At 39.5% G+C, this 17,084-nt stretch overlaps 1 protein-coding gene across 1 annotated transcript; it reads left to right on the top strand.

Moving 5' to 3' along the window:
* Window positions 1-867: 867 nt before the first annotated feature.
* On the top strand, window positions 868-1,394 carry EI90DRAFT_3294343 (uncharacterized protein; the record flags this gene model as incomplete). Its single annotated transcript, XM_039067423.1, has 3 exons — window positions 868-1,049; window positions 1,077-1,178; window positions 1,218-1,394. The coding sequence occupies 3 exons, from the start codon at window positions 868-870 to the stop codon at window positions 1,342-1,344; spliced, it is 411 nt and encodes a 136-aa protein (XP_038908520.1). The 3' UTR covers window positions 1,345-1,394.
* Between the last annotated feature and the right edge of the window lie 15,690 nt (window positions 1,395-17,084).

Below are 17,084 nucleotides of genomic sequence, written 5' to 3'. Positions count from 1 at the left end.
CCCATTGGGAAAAACCCGACGAGAAACGGATGAGAACTGACAGAGATATGATAGGTTTATGTGAAAAATCACGTGTATATGTTTAGTTTGAGGAAATTCACGTGAGTAATTGAGTGTAACCTCCCACAACTTTGTTTGCGCACAGACATAAGCGAAAAAGTACTAATACCCCCACTCAAAACCGGTTTACACCCCCTCATGGGAGCAGTTCTTTTTTGTTCCCATGTGACTTTGGCATGTAAAATAGATAAAATAGATAGATAAATAGATAAAATAGGTAGATAAATAGGTCATAATAGTCGTAAATAATAATAATAATAATAATAATAATAATAGTAGTAGTAGTAGTAGTAGTATTTTTGTTGTATAAGTTATTGTTTTTTGTCGAAAATTGGCATGTACAATAAATGGTAGTATTGTTTTTTTTTGTGTTTTCGCTATTAGCATGTAAAATAGATAAATAAATAGGAAGTAAGTTGAAATCCGGAGTTTCCAACAACAGAACCAAATGAACTAAGGTTCCAGATAAGGTAAAAAATCCGAAAAAAATTCACGGCAATGTGGGACAACATGAAATAGAAACATCCAAAAATAAAACCAAGGTATCCTATATAGAATAAAATCTGAAAAAATTGCGGCAATGGGGGAAAGCCAAGAAAAATAATACCAAGGTATTCTATGCAAATTAAAATCCAGAAAATTCACGGCAACATGGGACAGTATAGAATAAAAATAAAAGTAAGGTGCTCTCTAAAATAAAATCAAAAAAATTCACGGAAACATGGGGAACACTGTTTTATAAACTTAGAAGGAATTTCATGTGATGGGGAGTGGTTGGGGTGGTGGGTTTGGAGAAATGGCCAGAAAATGAAGAAAAACAATGCAGGGGCCTCACTCCCAGTGGATTGGGGAAGGTGTTTCTCATTCCTGTGCATGGCTAATGGAGCGGGGTTTGGGGTGCAGCCCCAAGGCTCTCCGCAGGAGTGGGGTTTGGGGCAAGGCCCCGATGGCCCTCCGCAGGAGCAGGGGTTCAAGGGGCTGGCCCCTTGGTGTAAAAAATAATCAAATATGTCCAGGGGGGTTTGGGGCGCAGCCCCAGGCTCTCCGCAGGAGTGGGGCTTGGGGCAATGCCCCAAAAGCTCTCCGCAGGAGCAGGGGTTCAAGGGGCTGGCCCCTTGGTGCATAAATAATCACCATACATCTCATTATTTCTTTAGCACATGGGGAACAATAATAACAAGGATGTTGTTGCATGGGGCGGAGCCCCAATGGGGTCTGGGGCAACGCCCCAGGGGGGTTCGGGGCGCAGCCCCGATGCCCTCCGCAGGAGCTAGAGACCGCTAAACGCGTGGGTGTGCGAGGAACGAGCACCCCACGGGTTAAAGGTCTCTAGTCTATAATGAACTGAGGTTGAATGTATTGTTCTATTCAGTTTTTGTATTGTTCAATACAAATTAAATTCGTAAGCAATTCAGTTTTGCAAGCCGTGGGAGCTGTTCCAATGTTAACAATTGCACTAGATAACCTATCATGGTGTAATAATAGAAGATGGAGAGGACGTTTGAGCGATTCCATTGCAAAAGACCCCATGAAAAACGGTTGAAAACTGAGGGAGATACGAGTGGTGGCCCATGCCAGCGCGAGTTGTGTGTGTGGGAAACAGTGACCACGCCTCATACAGGCTGTTTGACGATGCGTGCTAATAATATTAGATGAGGAGATCGTTAATACAAGCTCATTGAAAAAAACCCGACGAAAAACGAATGAGATTTGACAGAGATATGCATGTACATGTCTTTTGTGTGTGAAAAAATGTGAAAAATCGTTCCACCGCCTCATAGACCCTCATTTGAGATGTACGACAATAATATAAAATAATAAGGACGTTAATACAAGCATGTAAAAAAAGAAACGACCAAAAACGAATGATAATTGACAGAGATACACATGAACATGCCTTTTATGTGTAAAAAAATGTAAAAACACGTCCTACTGCCTCATAAGCGCTTGCTCGCTCCTTGAACCAATAATATAAGATAACCAGGGGGTTGGCACGGGCCCATTAAAAGAAACCCGACGAAAAACGAATGGAAATTGACAGAGAAACTTATGTACATGGTTTATTTGTGAAAAAACGTTCCACCTCCTCACTCATGCTGATTCACGACTTGCACTAATAATACCAAATGCATAGAATATTAGTACGGGCCCATTGCAGCAAACCCGACGAGAAACGGTCAAGGACTGACAGAGATACCAATCCACTGTCAGCTCCGCGGGTGATCTGTGCGTGGGAAACGTTCTCCAGCACCTCACAGGCGTTTTAAAAATATGTAAAAATATCAAGTACTTGCGTTAATAATATTTAGAGTAGCATGCAAATTTCCAAAACATTTGGTGCAGTATCAAGCGAGATATGATAAATTAGTCCATTAAATTTCACTTGGCACCCTCAAGATCGCAAGATATCAGGTTAAGGGAATAATACACATTGTATAGGGCATTGACACGCGCCCGTTAAAAAAAACCCGAAGAGAAACGAATAGGAACTGACAGAGATACAAATCCAGTGTCAGCTCCGCGCATGATCTGTGCGTGGGAAACGGTCCCCAGCACCTTACAGATGTTTTAGAAATCTGTAAAAATACCAAGTACTTGAGCTAATACTATATAAAATAGCTCGCAAAATTTCAGGACATTTGGTGCAATATCAAGCGAGATATGATAAATTATTCCATTAAATTTCACTTGGCACCCTCAATATCGCAAAGTATCAGGTTGGGGTAATAATACACATTGTAGGAGAATTTAATACGCGCCCGTTAGAAAAAACCCGAGGAGAAACGAATAAGAACTGACAGAGATACGAATGTAGTGTCTGCTCCGCGCGTGGTCTGTGCGTGGGAAACGTCTTCCAGCGCCTCATGGCATGTCAAAAAAAATATAGAAAAATATGAAATCTTTGCGTTAATAATATATAAGATAGGACGCAAAACTATAGAACATTTGATGCAATATTCAGCGAGATATAATAGATTACCATACAGTTTGTGCATGGGAAATGAGTAAAATCGCCATAACCTCCTCAGGATCGCCGAACGACGAATCGGACTAATGATACAACATGTAAAGGACATTGAGACGCACCTATAGAAAAAAACCCGAGGAGAAACGGATGAGAACTGAGAGAGATATGAGAGATTTATGTGAAAATCACGTGCACATGTTCAGTTTAAGGAAATTCACGGGAGTAATGAGTTTAACCTCCCACAACTTTTCCGCGCACAGACATATGCGAAAAAGTACTAATACCCCCACTCAAAACCGGTTCAAACCCCCCATGGGAGCAACTCTTTTTTGCTCCCATGTGACTTTGGCATGTAAAATAGGTAGATAAATAGATAAAATAGGTAGATAGGTAAATAAAAGTAGATAAATAGGTCATAATAATCGTAAATAGTAATAATAATAATAATAATAATAATAAAATAAAAATAGTAGTAGTAGTTGTTGTTTGTTGTTGTTGTTGTATTAGTTATTTTTTTTTTTTGGTTGTTTTCGCTAATTAGTTATTAATAAATAGTAGTAGTAGCAGTTTTGCTGTTGTATTAGTTATTTCTTTTGGTTGTTTTCGCTAATTAGCATATACAATTAGATAATAATAGTAATAGTGGTGTTGTATTAGTTATGTTTGGTTATGTTTTCGAAATTGGCATGTATTATAAATGGTGGTACTGTTTTTTTCTTTGTATTTCGCTATTAGCATGTAAAATAAATAGATAAATACTAATTGAATAATTAAAATCCGGAGCAGAATCAAATGAGGGGTTCTATATAAGGTAAAATTTGAGATAATTCATGGCAACTTGGAACAACATCAAACAGAAACATCCAAAAATAATAAAACCAAGGTGTTCTGTATAAAATAAAATCTGAAAAAATTGCGGCAGTGTGGGACAACAAAGGAAAATAAATTTTATATAAAATAAAATCCAGAAAATTCACGGCAACATAGAATAAAAAGACAGAAAAATAAAAGCAAGGTGCTCTCCCTAAAATAAAATCCAAAAGAATTCATGGCAATATGGGGAACACTGTTTTATAAACTTACAAAGGAATAACAGACAAAACTTGATCAGTTGGGGTGGTGGGTTTGCAGAAATGGGCAGGAAATGAAGGAAAACAGGGCCTCACTTCCAGTGCATTGCCAAGAGGGAAAGGCATTTCTCATTCCTGTGTATGATTGGCGGTGCAGGGTTTGGGGCGCAGCCCCAAGGCTCTCCGCAGGAGTGGGGTTCGGGGCAAGGCCCTGATGGCCCTCCGCAGGAGCAGGGGTTCAAGGGGCTGGCCCCTTGGTGCATAAATAATCACCATATATCTCATTATTTCTTTAGCACATGGGGAACAATAATAAGAAGGATGTCATTGCATGGGGCGGAGCCCCGATGCCCTCCGCAGGAGCTAGAGACCGCTAAACGTGTGGGTGTGCGAGGAACGAGCACCCCACGGGTTAAAGGTCTCTAGTCTATAATGAACTGAGGTTGAATGTATGGTGTTATTCAGTTTTTGTATTGTCCTATTCAGTTTAATTAACGTAAGCAATGCAGTTCTCTGAGCCGTGGGACCTGTGTCAATGTTAACAATTGTACTAGATGACCTATCTTGGTGTAATAATAAAAGATGGAGAGGACGTTTGAGCGATTCCATTGCAAAAGACCCCATGAAAAACGGTTGAGAATTGAGGGAGATACGAGTGGTGGCCCATCCCAGCGCGAGCTGTGTGCGTGGGAAACAGTGTCCACGGCCTCATACAGGCTGTTTGACGATGCACGCCAATAATATTAAATAAGGAGGCTGTTTATACAAGCTCATTGAGAAAAACCCGACGAAAAACGAATGAGATTTGACAGAGATATGCATGTACATGTCTTTTGTGTGTGAAAAAATGTGAAAATCCGTCTTACTGCCTCATAGACCCTCATTCGCGATTGACGCCAATAATATAAGATAATAATGGCATTGTTACAAGTATGTACAAAAAAAAACGGTGAAAAACGAATGATAATTGACAGAGATACGAATGTATATACTTATTTTTGTGAAAAATTGTGAAAAACCGTTCCACTGCCTCATGAACGCTTATTCGCGACTTGCACCAATAATAGAAAATGGCCAGGGGGTTGGTACGGGCCCATTAAAAGAAACCCGACGAAAAACAAATCAAAATTGAGAGAGATACTAATGTACATGCTTTATTTGTGGAAAGATCGTGCTACTTCCTCATACACGCTGATTCACGACATGCACTAACATTACCAAATGTATAGAAAGTTAATCCGGGACCATTAAAAAAAACCCGACGGAAAGCGGTTAAGAACTGAGGGAGATACCAATCCAGTGTCAGCTCCGCGGCTGATCTGTGCGTGGGAAACGGTCCCCAGCACCCTACAGATGTTTCAAAAATATGAGAAAATATTAGGTACCTGCGTTAATACTATATAAAATGGTTCGCAAAATTTCAGGACATTTGGTGCTGTAGCAAGCGAGATATAATAAATTATTCTATTAAACTTCACTTTCCACCCTCAAAATCGCGCAATAATGAGCCGGGAAAATAATAATAATTGTAGAGAGTATTAACACGCGCCCGTTAGAACAAACCCGAAGAGAAACGAATAAGAACTGACAGAGATACAAATGTAGTGTCTGCTCTGCGCGTGGTCTGTGCGTGGGAAACGTCTTCCAGTGCCTCACCGCATGTTAAGAAAAATATGGAAAAATGTCAAAAACTTGCGTTGATAATATATAAATTAGTACGCAAATTTATAAAACATTTGGTAAAGTATCAAGCGAGATATAATAGATTACTCTACAGTTTGTGCATGGGAATGCGATAAATCGCTGTAATCTCCTCAGGATCGCCGAACGACGAGTCGGACCAATAATACAACATGTAGAGGACATTGAGACGCACCCATGAAACAAAACCCGACGAGAAACGGATGAGAACTGACAGAGATATGATAGATTTATGTAAAGAATCACGTGTGTATGTTTAGTTTGAGGAAATTCACGTGAGCAATTGAGCATAACCTCCCACAACTTTTTTCGCGCACAGACATATGCGAAAAAGTACTAATACCCCCACTCAAAACCGGTTCAAACCCCCCATGGGAGCAATTCTTTTTTGTTCCCATGTGACTTTGGCATGTAAAATAGATAGATAAATAGATAAAATAGGTAGATAGGTAAATAAAAGTAGATAAATAATCGTAAATAGTAATAAAATAATAATAACAATAAAATAAAAATAGTAGTTGTTTGTTGTTGTTGTATTAGTTTTTTTTTTTTTTTGTTGTTTTTGCTAATTAGTTATTAAATAATAATAATAATAGTAGTAGCAGTTTTGTTGTTGTATTAGTTATTCTTTTTCGCTGATTAGCATATACCATTAGGTAATAATAGTAATAGTGGTGTTATATTAGTTACTAGAGACCTTTAACCCATGGGGTGCTCGTTCCTCGCACACCCACGGGTTTAGCGGTCTCTAGCTCCTGCAGAGGGCATCGGGGCTGTGCCCCATGCAACGACATCCTTGTTATTATTGTTCCCCTTGTGCTAAAGAAATAATAAGATATATGGTAATTATTTATGCACCAAGGGGCCAGCCCCTTGAACCCCTGCTCCTGCGGAGAGCCATTGGGGCTGCACCCCAAACCCCCCTGGATATATTTGATTATTTTTTACACCAAGGGGCCAGCCCCTTGAACCCCTGCTCCTGCGGAGGGCCATCAGGGCCTTGCCCCGAACCCCACTCCTGCAGAGAGCCTTGGGGCTGCGCCCCAAACCCTGCACTGCCAATCATACACAGGAATGAGAAATGCCTTTCCCTCTTGGCAATGCACTGGGAGTGAGGCCCTGTTTTCCTTCATTTCCTGCCCATTTCTGCAAACCCACCACCCCAACTGATCAAGTTTTGTCTGTTATTCCTTTGTAAGTTTATAAAACAGTGTTCCCCATATTGCCATGAATTCTTTAGGATTTTATTTTAGGGAGAGCACCTTGCTTTTATTTTTCTGTCTTTTTATTCTATGTTGCCATGAATTTTCTGGATTTTATTTTATATAAAATTTATTTTCCTTTGTTGTCCCACACTGCCGCAATTTTTTCAGATTTTATTTTATACAGAACACCTTGGTTTTATTATTTTTGGATGTTTCTGTTTGATGTTGTTCCAAGTTGCCATGAATTATCTCAAATTTTACCTTATATAGAACCCTCATTTGATTCTGCTCCGGATTTTAATTATTTATCTATTTATTTTACATGCTAATAGCGAAATACAAAGAAAAAAACAGTACCACCATTTATGATACATGCCAATTTCGAAAACATAACCAAACATAACTAATACAACACTACTATTACTATTATTATCTAATTGTATATGCTAATTAGCGAAAACAACAAGAAAAAATAACTAATACAACAACAAAACTGCTACTACTACTATTTATTAATAACTAATTAGCGAAAACAACCAAAAAAAAAAAATAACTAATACAACAACAACAACAAACAACAACAACAATTTTTTATTATTATTATTATTATTATTATTATTAATATTTTATTACTATTTACGATTATTATGACCTATTTATCTACTTTTATTTACCTATCTACCTCTTTTATCTACCTATTTTACATGCCAAAGTCACATGGGAGCAAAAAAGAGTTGCTCCCATGGGGGGTTTGAACCGGTTTTGAGTGGGGATATTAGTACTTTTTTGCATATGTCTGTGTGCGAAAAAAGTTGTGGGAGGTTAACCTCATTACTCACGTGAATTTCCTTAAACTGAACATATACACGTGATTTTCACATAAATCTCTCATATCTCTCTCAGTTCTCATCCGTTTCTCCTCGGGTTTTGTTCCATGGGTGCGTCTCAATGTCCTCTACATGTTGTATTATTAGTCCGACTCGTCGTTCGGCGATCCTGAGGAGATTATGGCGATTTATCGCATTCCCATGCACAAACTGTATAGTAATCTATTATATCTTGCTGGATACTTTACCAAATGTTTTAAAAATTCGCGTACTAATTTATATATTATCAACGCAAGTTTTTCATATTTTTCCATATTTTTTTAACATGCTGTGAGGCACTGGAAGACGTTTCCCACGCACAGACCACACGCAGAGCAGACACTACATTTGTATCTCTGTCAGTTCTTATTCGTTTCTCTTCGGGTTTTTTTCCACGGGCGCGTGTCAATGCCCTATACAATGTGTATTATTACCTTAACCTGATATCTTGTGATCCTGAGGGTGCCAAGTGAAATTTAATGAAATAATTTATCATATCTCACTTGATACTGCACCAACTGTTTTGAAAATTTGCATGCTACTCTAAATATTATTAACGCAAGTACTTGATATTTCTACATATTTTTAAAACACCTGTGAGGTGCTGGAGAACGTTTCCCACGCACAGATCACCTGCGGAGCTGACACTGGATTGGTATCTCCCTCAGTTCTTGACCGTTTTCCGTCGGGTTTTTTTCAGTGGGCCCGGATTAACTTTCTTTACATTTGGTATTGTTAGTGCAAGTCGTGAATCGGCGTGTATGAGGAAGTAGCACGATTTTTCCACAAATAAACCATGTACATTAGTATCTCTGTCAATTCTGATTGGTTTTTCGTCGGGTTTCTTTCAATGGGCTTGGACCAACTTTTTGGTTATTTTCTATTATTGGTGCAAGCTGCGAATGAGCGGGTATGAGGCAGTAGGACGTGTTTTTACATTTTTTACACATAAAAGGAATGTTCATGCGTATCTCTGTCAATTCTCATTCGTTTTTCGTCGTTTTTTCTGTTACATACTTGCGCTAACGCCTTTGTTATTTTATATTATTGGCGCATATCGCGAATGAGGGTGTATGAGGCAGTGGAACGTTTTTCACATTTTTTCACACACAAAAGACATGTACATGCATATCTCTGTCAAATCTCATTTGTTTTTTGTCGGGTTTTTTTCAATGAGCTTGCATTAACGATCTCCTCATCTAATATTATTAGCACGCGTCGTCAAACAGCCTGTATGAGGCGTGGTCACTGTTTCCCACACACACAACTCGCACTGGCATGGGCCACCACTCGTATCTCCCTCAGTTTTCAACCGTTTTTCATGGGGTCTTTTGCAATGGAATCGCTCAAACGACCTCTCCATCTTTTATTATTACACCATGATAGGTTATCTAGTGCAATTGTTAACATTGGAACAGCTCCCACGGGTTGCAAAACTGAATTGCTTACGAATTTAATTTGTATTGAACAATACAAAAACTGAATAGAAGCATACACTAGAGACCTTTAACCCGTGGGGTGCTCGTTCCTCGCACACCCACGCGTTTAGCGGTCTCTAGCTCCTGCGGAGGGCATCGGGGCTGCGCCCCGAACCCCCCTGGGGCGTTGCCCCAGACCCCATTGGGGCTCCGCCCCATGCAATGTTATCCTTGTTATTATTGTTCCCCTTGTGCTAAAGAAATAATGAGATATATGGTGATTATTTATGCACCAAGGGGCCAGCCCCTTGAACCCCTGCTCCTGCGGAGGGCCATTGGGGCGTTGCCCCAAACCCCACTCCTGTGGAGAGCCTTGGGGCTGCGCCCCAAACCCTGCCCCATCAACCATACACAGGAATGAGAAATGCCTTTCCCCCTCTTGGCAATGCAGTGGGAGTGAGGCCCTTTTATTTGTTGTTTTCCTTTGTAAGTTTGTAAAACAGTGTTCCCCATGTTACCATGAATTTTTTGGATTTTATTTTATAGAGAGCACCTGGCTTTTATTTTTCTATCTTGTTATTCTATGTTGTCCCATGTTGCCGTGAATTTTCTGGATTTTATTTTATATAAAACTTATTTTCCTTTGTTGTCCCACATTGCCGCAATTTTTTCAGATTTTATTTTATTCAGGACACCTTGGTTTTATTTTTTTTGGATGTTTCTGCTTCATGTTGTGCCATGTTGCCGTGAATTTTCTCAAATTTTTACCTTATATGGAACTCTTCATTTGATTCTGCTCCACATTTTAATTATACAATTTTATTTACCTATTTATTTTACATGCTAATAGCGAAATACAAAGAAAAAGAGAGAATACAACCATTTATTGTAGACACCAATTTCGAAAACATAACTAATACAACACCACTATTACTATTATTATCTAATTGTATTTGCTAATTAGCGAAAACAACAAAAAAAAAATAACACAACAATACTATCATTACTTATTAATAACTAATTGGTGAAAACAACCAAAAAAAAAAATTTAACAAACAACTACTATTTTTATTATTTTATTATTTATTATTACTACTATTTACGGTTATTATGGCCTATTTATCTACTTTTATTTACCTATCTATTTTACATGCCAAAGTCACATGGGAACAAAAAAGAATTGCTCCCATGGGGGATTTGAACCGATTTTGAGTGGGGGTATTAGTACTTTTTCGCATATGTCTGTGCGCGAACAAAGTTGTGGGAGGTTACACTCAATTGCTCACGTGAATTTCCTCAAACTAAACATATACACGTGATTTTTCACATAAACCTATCATATCTCTCTCAGTTCTCATCCGTTTCTCGTCGGGTTTTTTTTCCTTGGGTGCGTCTCAATGTCCTCTACATGCTGTACTATTAGTCCGACTCGTCGTTCGGCAATCCTGAGGAGATTATGGCGATTTATCGCATTCCCATGCACAAACTGTATAGTAATCTATTATATCTTGCTTGATACTGAACCAAATGTTCTATAAATTTGCGTACTAATTTATATATTATTAACGCAAGTTTTTGACATTTTTTTATATTTTTTCTGACATGCCATGAGGCGCTGGAAGACGTTTCCCACGCACAGACCACGCGCGGAGCAGACACTACATTCGTATCTCTGTCAGTTCTTATTCGTTTCTCCTCGGGTTTTTTCTAACGGGCGCGTATTAAATTCTCCTACAATGTGTATTATTACCCCAACCTGATACTTTGCGATATTGAGGGTGCCAAGTGAAATTTAATGGAATAATTTATCATATCCCGCTTGATATTGCACCAAATGTCCTGAGATTTTGCGAGCTATTTTATATAGTATTAGCGCAAGTACTTGGTATTTTTACAGATTTTTAAAGCATCTGTAAGGTGCTGGGGACCGTTTCCCACGCACAGATCATGCGCGGAGCTGACACTGGATTTGTATCTCTGTCAGTTCTTATTCGTTTCTCTTCGGGTTTTTTTTAACGGGCGCGTGTCAATGCCCTATACAATGTGTATTATTACCTTAACCTGATATCTTGCGATCTTGAGGGTGCCAAGTGAAATTTAATGGACTAATTTATCATATCTCGCTTGATACTGCACCAAATGTTTTGGAAATTTGCATGCTACTCTAAATATTATTAACGCAAGTACTTGATATTTTTACATATTTTTAAAACGCCTGTGAGGTGCTGGAGAACGTTTCCCACGCACAGATCACCCGCGGAGCTGACAGTGGATTGGTATCTCTGTCAGTTCTTGACCGTTTCTCGTCGGGCTTGCTGCAATGGGCCCGTACTAACATTCTATGCATTTGGTATTATTAGTGCAAGTCGTGAATCAGCATGAGTGAGGAGGTGGAACGTTTTTTCACAAATAAACCATGTACATAAGTTTCTCTGTCAATTTCCATTCGTTTTTCGTCGGGTTTCTTTTAATGGGCCCGTGCCAACCCCTGGTTATCTTATATTATTGGTGCAAGGAGCGAGCAAGCGCTTATGAGGCAGTAGGACGTGTTTTTACATTTTTTTACACATAAAAGGCATGTTCATGTGTATCTCTGTCAATTATCATTCGTTTTTGGTCGTTTCTTTTTGTACATGCTTGTATTAACGTCCTTATTATTTATATTATTGTCGTACATCTCAAATGAGGGTCTATGAGGCGGTGGAACGTTTTTTCACATTTTTTCACACACAAAAGACATGTACATGCATATCTCTGTCAAATCTCATTCGTTTTTCGTCGGGTTTTTTTCAATGAGCTTGTATAAACAGCCTCCCTATTTAATACTATTAGCGTGCATCGTCAAACAGCCTGTATGAGGCCGTGGACACTGTTTCCCACGCACACAGCTCGCGCTGGGATGGGCCACCACTCGTATCTCCCTCAATTCTCAACCGTTTTTCATGGGGTCTTTTGCAATGGAATCGCTCAAACGTCCTCTCCATCTTTCATTATTACACCAAGATAGGTCATCTAGTACAATCGTTAACATTGACACAGCTCCCACGGCTCAGAGAACTGCATTGCTTACGTTAATTAAACTGAATAGGACAATACAAAAACTGAATAACACCATACATTCAACCTCAGTTCATTATAGAAGATATAGAATATATATAATAATATATAATATAATATAATATAATATATATATAAGTATATGTGTTCTATTCAGTTTTTGTATTGTCCTATTCAGTTTAATTAACGTAAGCAATGCAGTTCTCTGAGCCGTGGGAGCTGTTTCAATGTTAACAATTGCACTAGATAACCTATTATGGTGTAATAATAAAGGATGGAGAGGACGTTTGAGCAATTCCAGTACAAAAAATTCCATGAAAAACTGAGGGAGATACGAGTGGTGGCCCATCCAGCGCGAGGTGTGTGCGTGGGAAACAGTCTCCACGGCCTCATACAGGCTATTTGACGATGTGCGCCAATAATACAGAATATAGGGACGTTAATACAAGCTCATTAAAAAAAGTTTGACGAAAAACGAACAGGATTTGACAGAGATATGCATGTACATGTCTTTTGTGTGTGAAAAAATGTGAAAAAACGTTCCACTGCCTCATAGACCCCATTCGCGATTAACGCCAATAGTATAAGATAATGAAGGCATTGTTACAAGTATGTACAAAAAAAACGGTGAAAAACAAATGATAATTGACAGAGATACGAATGTATATGCTTTTTTTTGTGAAAAATTGTGAAAAACCGTTCCACTGCCTCATGAACGCTTATTTGCGACTTGCGCCAATAGTAGAAAATGGCCAGAGGGTTAGTACGGGCCCATTAAAAGAAACCCGACGAAAGACAAATCAAAATTGAGAGAGATACTAATCTACATGCTTTATTTGTGGAAAAAACGTTCCCCCTCCTCATTCACGCTGATTCACGACTTTCACCAACAATAACAAATGGAAGTGAAGGTAGTACGAGCCCAATGAAAAAAACCCGACGGAAAACGGTCAAGAACTGAGGGAGATACCAATCCAGTGTCAGCTCCGCGGCTGATCTGTGCGTGGGAAACGGTCCCCAGCACCCTACAGATGTTTTAGAAATATGAAAAAATATTAGGTACCTGCGTTAATACTATATAAAATGGTTCGCAAAATTCCAGGACATTTGGTGCTGTAGCAAGCGAGATATGATAAATTATTCCATTAAATTTTACTTGGCACCCTCAAGATCGCAGAATATCAAGTTGAGGTAATAATACACATTATAAAGGGAGTTAATACGCGCCCGTTGAAAAAAACCCGAAGAGAAACGAATAGGAACTGACGGAGATAACAATCCAGTGCCAGCTCCGCGGATGATCTGTGCGTGGGAAACGGTCTCCAGCGCCTCACAGATGTTTTAAAAATATGTAAAAATATGCCATACTTGCGTTGATAGTATATAAAATAGCATGAAAAATTACAGAGCATTTGGTCCAGTATCAAGCGAGATATGACAAATTATTCTATTAAATTTCACTTGGCACCCTCAAGATCTCAAAATATCAAGTTTGGGTAATAACAAACATTGTAGAGGGCATTGACACGCGCCCATTGAAAAAGATCCGAAGAGAAACAAGGAGGAACTGACAGAGATAAGAATACAGTGTCAGCTCCGCGCATGATCTGTGCGTGGGAAAACGCTCCCAGTGCCTCACAGACGTCATAAAAAATATATAAAAATATGGAATAGTTGCGTTAATAATATATATAATGGTATGCAAAATTATAAAACGTTTGGTCCAGTATTAAGCGAGATATAAGAATAATACCATACAGTTTTGTGTGGGAAATAAGAAAATCGCCATAATATCCTCAGGATGGCCTAACGACGAGTCGGACTAATAATACAACATGTACAGGACATTAAGACGCGCCCATTGAAAAAAACCCGAGGAGAAACGGATGAGAACTGACAGAGATATGATAGATTTATGTAAAGAATCATGTGTATATGTTTAGTTTAAGGAAATTCACGTGAGTAATGAGTTTAACCTCCCACAACTTTTTTCGCGCACAGACATATGCGAAAAAGTACTAATACCCCCACTCAAAACCAGTTTCATGGGAGCAATTCCTTTTTGTTCCCATGTGACTTTGGCATGTAAAATAGATGAAATAGATAGGTAAATATAGGTAGATAAAATAGGTAGATAAATAGGTCATAATAGTCGTAAATAATAATAATAATAATAATAATAGTAGTAAATAGTAAATGAATAAATAATTATAGTAATAGTAGTAGTAGTAGTATTTTTGTTGTATTAGTTATTGTTTTTTTGTCGAAAATTGGCATGTACAATAAATGGTAGTATTGTTTTTTTCTTTGTATTTTCGCATGTAAAATAAATAAATAGAAAGTAAATAAGTTAAAATCCGGAGTTTCCAACAACAGAACCAAAATAAACTAAGGTTCCAGATAAGGTAAAAATTCGAAAAATTCATGGCAACATGGGACAACATGAAATAGAAACATCCAAAACAAGGTATTCTATATAGAATAAAATCTGAAAAAATTGCGGCAATGGGGGAAAACCAAGAAAAATGATACCAAGGTATTCTATGCAAATTAAAATCCAGAAAATTCATGGCAACATGGGACAGTATAGAATAAAAATAAAAGTAAGGTGCTCTCTATAAAATAAAATCAAGAAAATTCACAGCAACATGGGGAACACTGTTTTATAAACTCACAAGGAATTTCATGTGATGGGGAGTGGTTGGGGTGGTGGGTTTGGAGAAATGGCCAGAAAATGAAGAAAAACAATCCACTCCTGGATTGGGGAAGGTGTTTCTCATTCCTGTGCATGATTAATGGAGTGGGGTTTGGGGTGCAGCCCCAAGGCTCTCCGCAGGAGTGGGGTTCAGGGCAGCGCCCTGATGGCCCTCCGCAGGAGCAGGGGTTCAAGGGGCTGGCCCCTTGGTGTAAAAAATAATCAAATATATCCAGGGGGTTTGGGGCGCAGCCCCAGGCTCTCCGCAGGAGTGGGGCTTGGGGCAATGCCCCAATAGCTCTCTGCAGGAGCTGGGGTTCAAGGGGCTGGCCCCTTGGTGCATAAATAATCACCATATATCTCATTATTTCTTTAGCACATGGGGAACAATAATAACAAGGATGTCGTTGCATGGGGCAGTGCCCCAATGGGGTCTGGGGCAATGCCCCAGGGGGGTTCGGGGCACAGCCCCGATGCCCTCCGCAGGAGCTAGAGACTGCTAAATGCGTGTGTGTGCGAGGAACGAGCACCCCACAGGTTAAAGGTCTCTAGTACAAAAACTGAATAGAACAATATATTCAACCTGACTTTATTATATATATGAGATATATATATATGAGATATGAGATATGAGATTATTATTATTATTATATATTATATATATGGAAGAAGATTGGAAGGAACACTGGGCAAGCACACCCACCCCGATCTGATCAGGATCCCACACAGCACCCCCATCGATCAAACCCACCACCAGGTTCAAATTGCTGGACCGAAAAACCTTCAGCAGGCTGGTCCAGTTCCACACCGGCCACGCACACCTGGGCGAATACTACCACCAGTTCGGTATTCACACAGAGAGTAGAGAGTGCACATGTGGAGCAGCTAACCAGATGAGAGAGCACATCCTTCAGGTATGCCCACAGTTTAAGAAACATAGACGCGTACTGGGCCAGGGCCATCAGAACAGGTTTTTGACCCTTATGGGGAAGCCCAAAGGCATTCTTAGACTAGCAGACTTCATCAAGAAGTCGCAGGCCATCAACAAAAAGAACAGACAGAGAACGACTCCGAACGGGGGAACAGGAAACAGGAGTACCCAACCAGTAACCCCCCGTAGGGAGAGAGGAGTGACATAGACATCACTACACCCCCACGCATACCCAGATAAGACTTAAACCCAGACATCACAACCCAGAGGACCCTGTCACCCCGACCACACCAACCAGACAACCCTACCTTGTATTGACGAGCCCCTCATGTACATGCAGATGTAATTATTAGTCGGGCTAGCCGCACTGCCACGTACAAACACAGCTGCAGGGTAACAAAATAGAGTACAACAAGAACAACAACTGCTTCAGGTTTACGAGGTTCGGCATTCCACAACTAGTAATGATATATCCCTAATGTTTGCTTCATTCACGTAGAATGTTACTGGTAATAATGAAGCTTTCAAAGGGCTGAGTGATGATGTACAAAATGCATATAACACGATTCTGCACCCCCTCCAGCTATGGACAGGACACATTCCTCCCAAAGTAATTTCCCCACTCAAGGATTTACACTTGTATGTGGCTGCCGTTCCGATCTTTCATTCAGATTTGAAAAATTGTTGACAGGGCCCTAGAAGACCAGGTAAAGAGGATCAAGTCGCTCGAGAGTCAGAATCGAAAGCCTTTGAGGAAAATATTCATGGCAGGCTCTTTAGTGCAAAGCATAAATGGTGTGAGGACGTGTATTAGTGAAGCTCTCTCCCAGTTTGCAGTTCGCAAGATCGGTATTTATGCCGATAGACTTCAACTAATAGAGCATTCTCTATAGCTGGTGGCAACAACTTTAAACCTTCTCCATACGATTCAGGTGTCAGTGGATTGTTCGTCCTTTTGGCTTGATTCTAGACTCTTTATCTGAGTGCCATTTTCAGACGAGCTTTCAAAACTGCCCAAATTAGATGCTGAATATTATTGTGTGGAGAGCAAGTCAGAAAGCCCCAAAACTACTCGGGAGATAATCCGCAGCTCAATTCTCAAGTACCTGAGGG

Source organism: Cantharellus anzutake (assembly GCF_015039405.1).
Source record: "Cantharellus anzutake strain C23 chromosome Unknown EI90scaffold_155, whole genome shotgun sequence".
Lineage (NCBI taxonomy): Eukaryota > Fungi > Basidiomycota > Agaricomycetes > Cantharellales > Hydnaceae > Cantharellus > Cantharellus anzutake.
The sequence above is the reverse complement of the archived record's forward strand: the minus strand, read 5'-3'. Positions and strand labels throughout refer to the sequence as shown.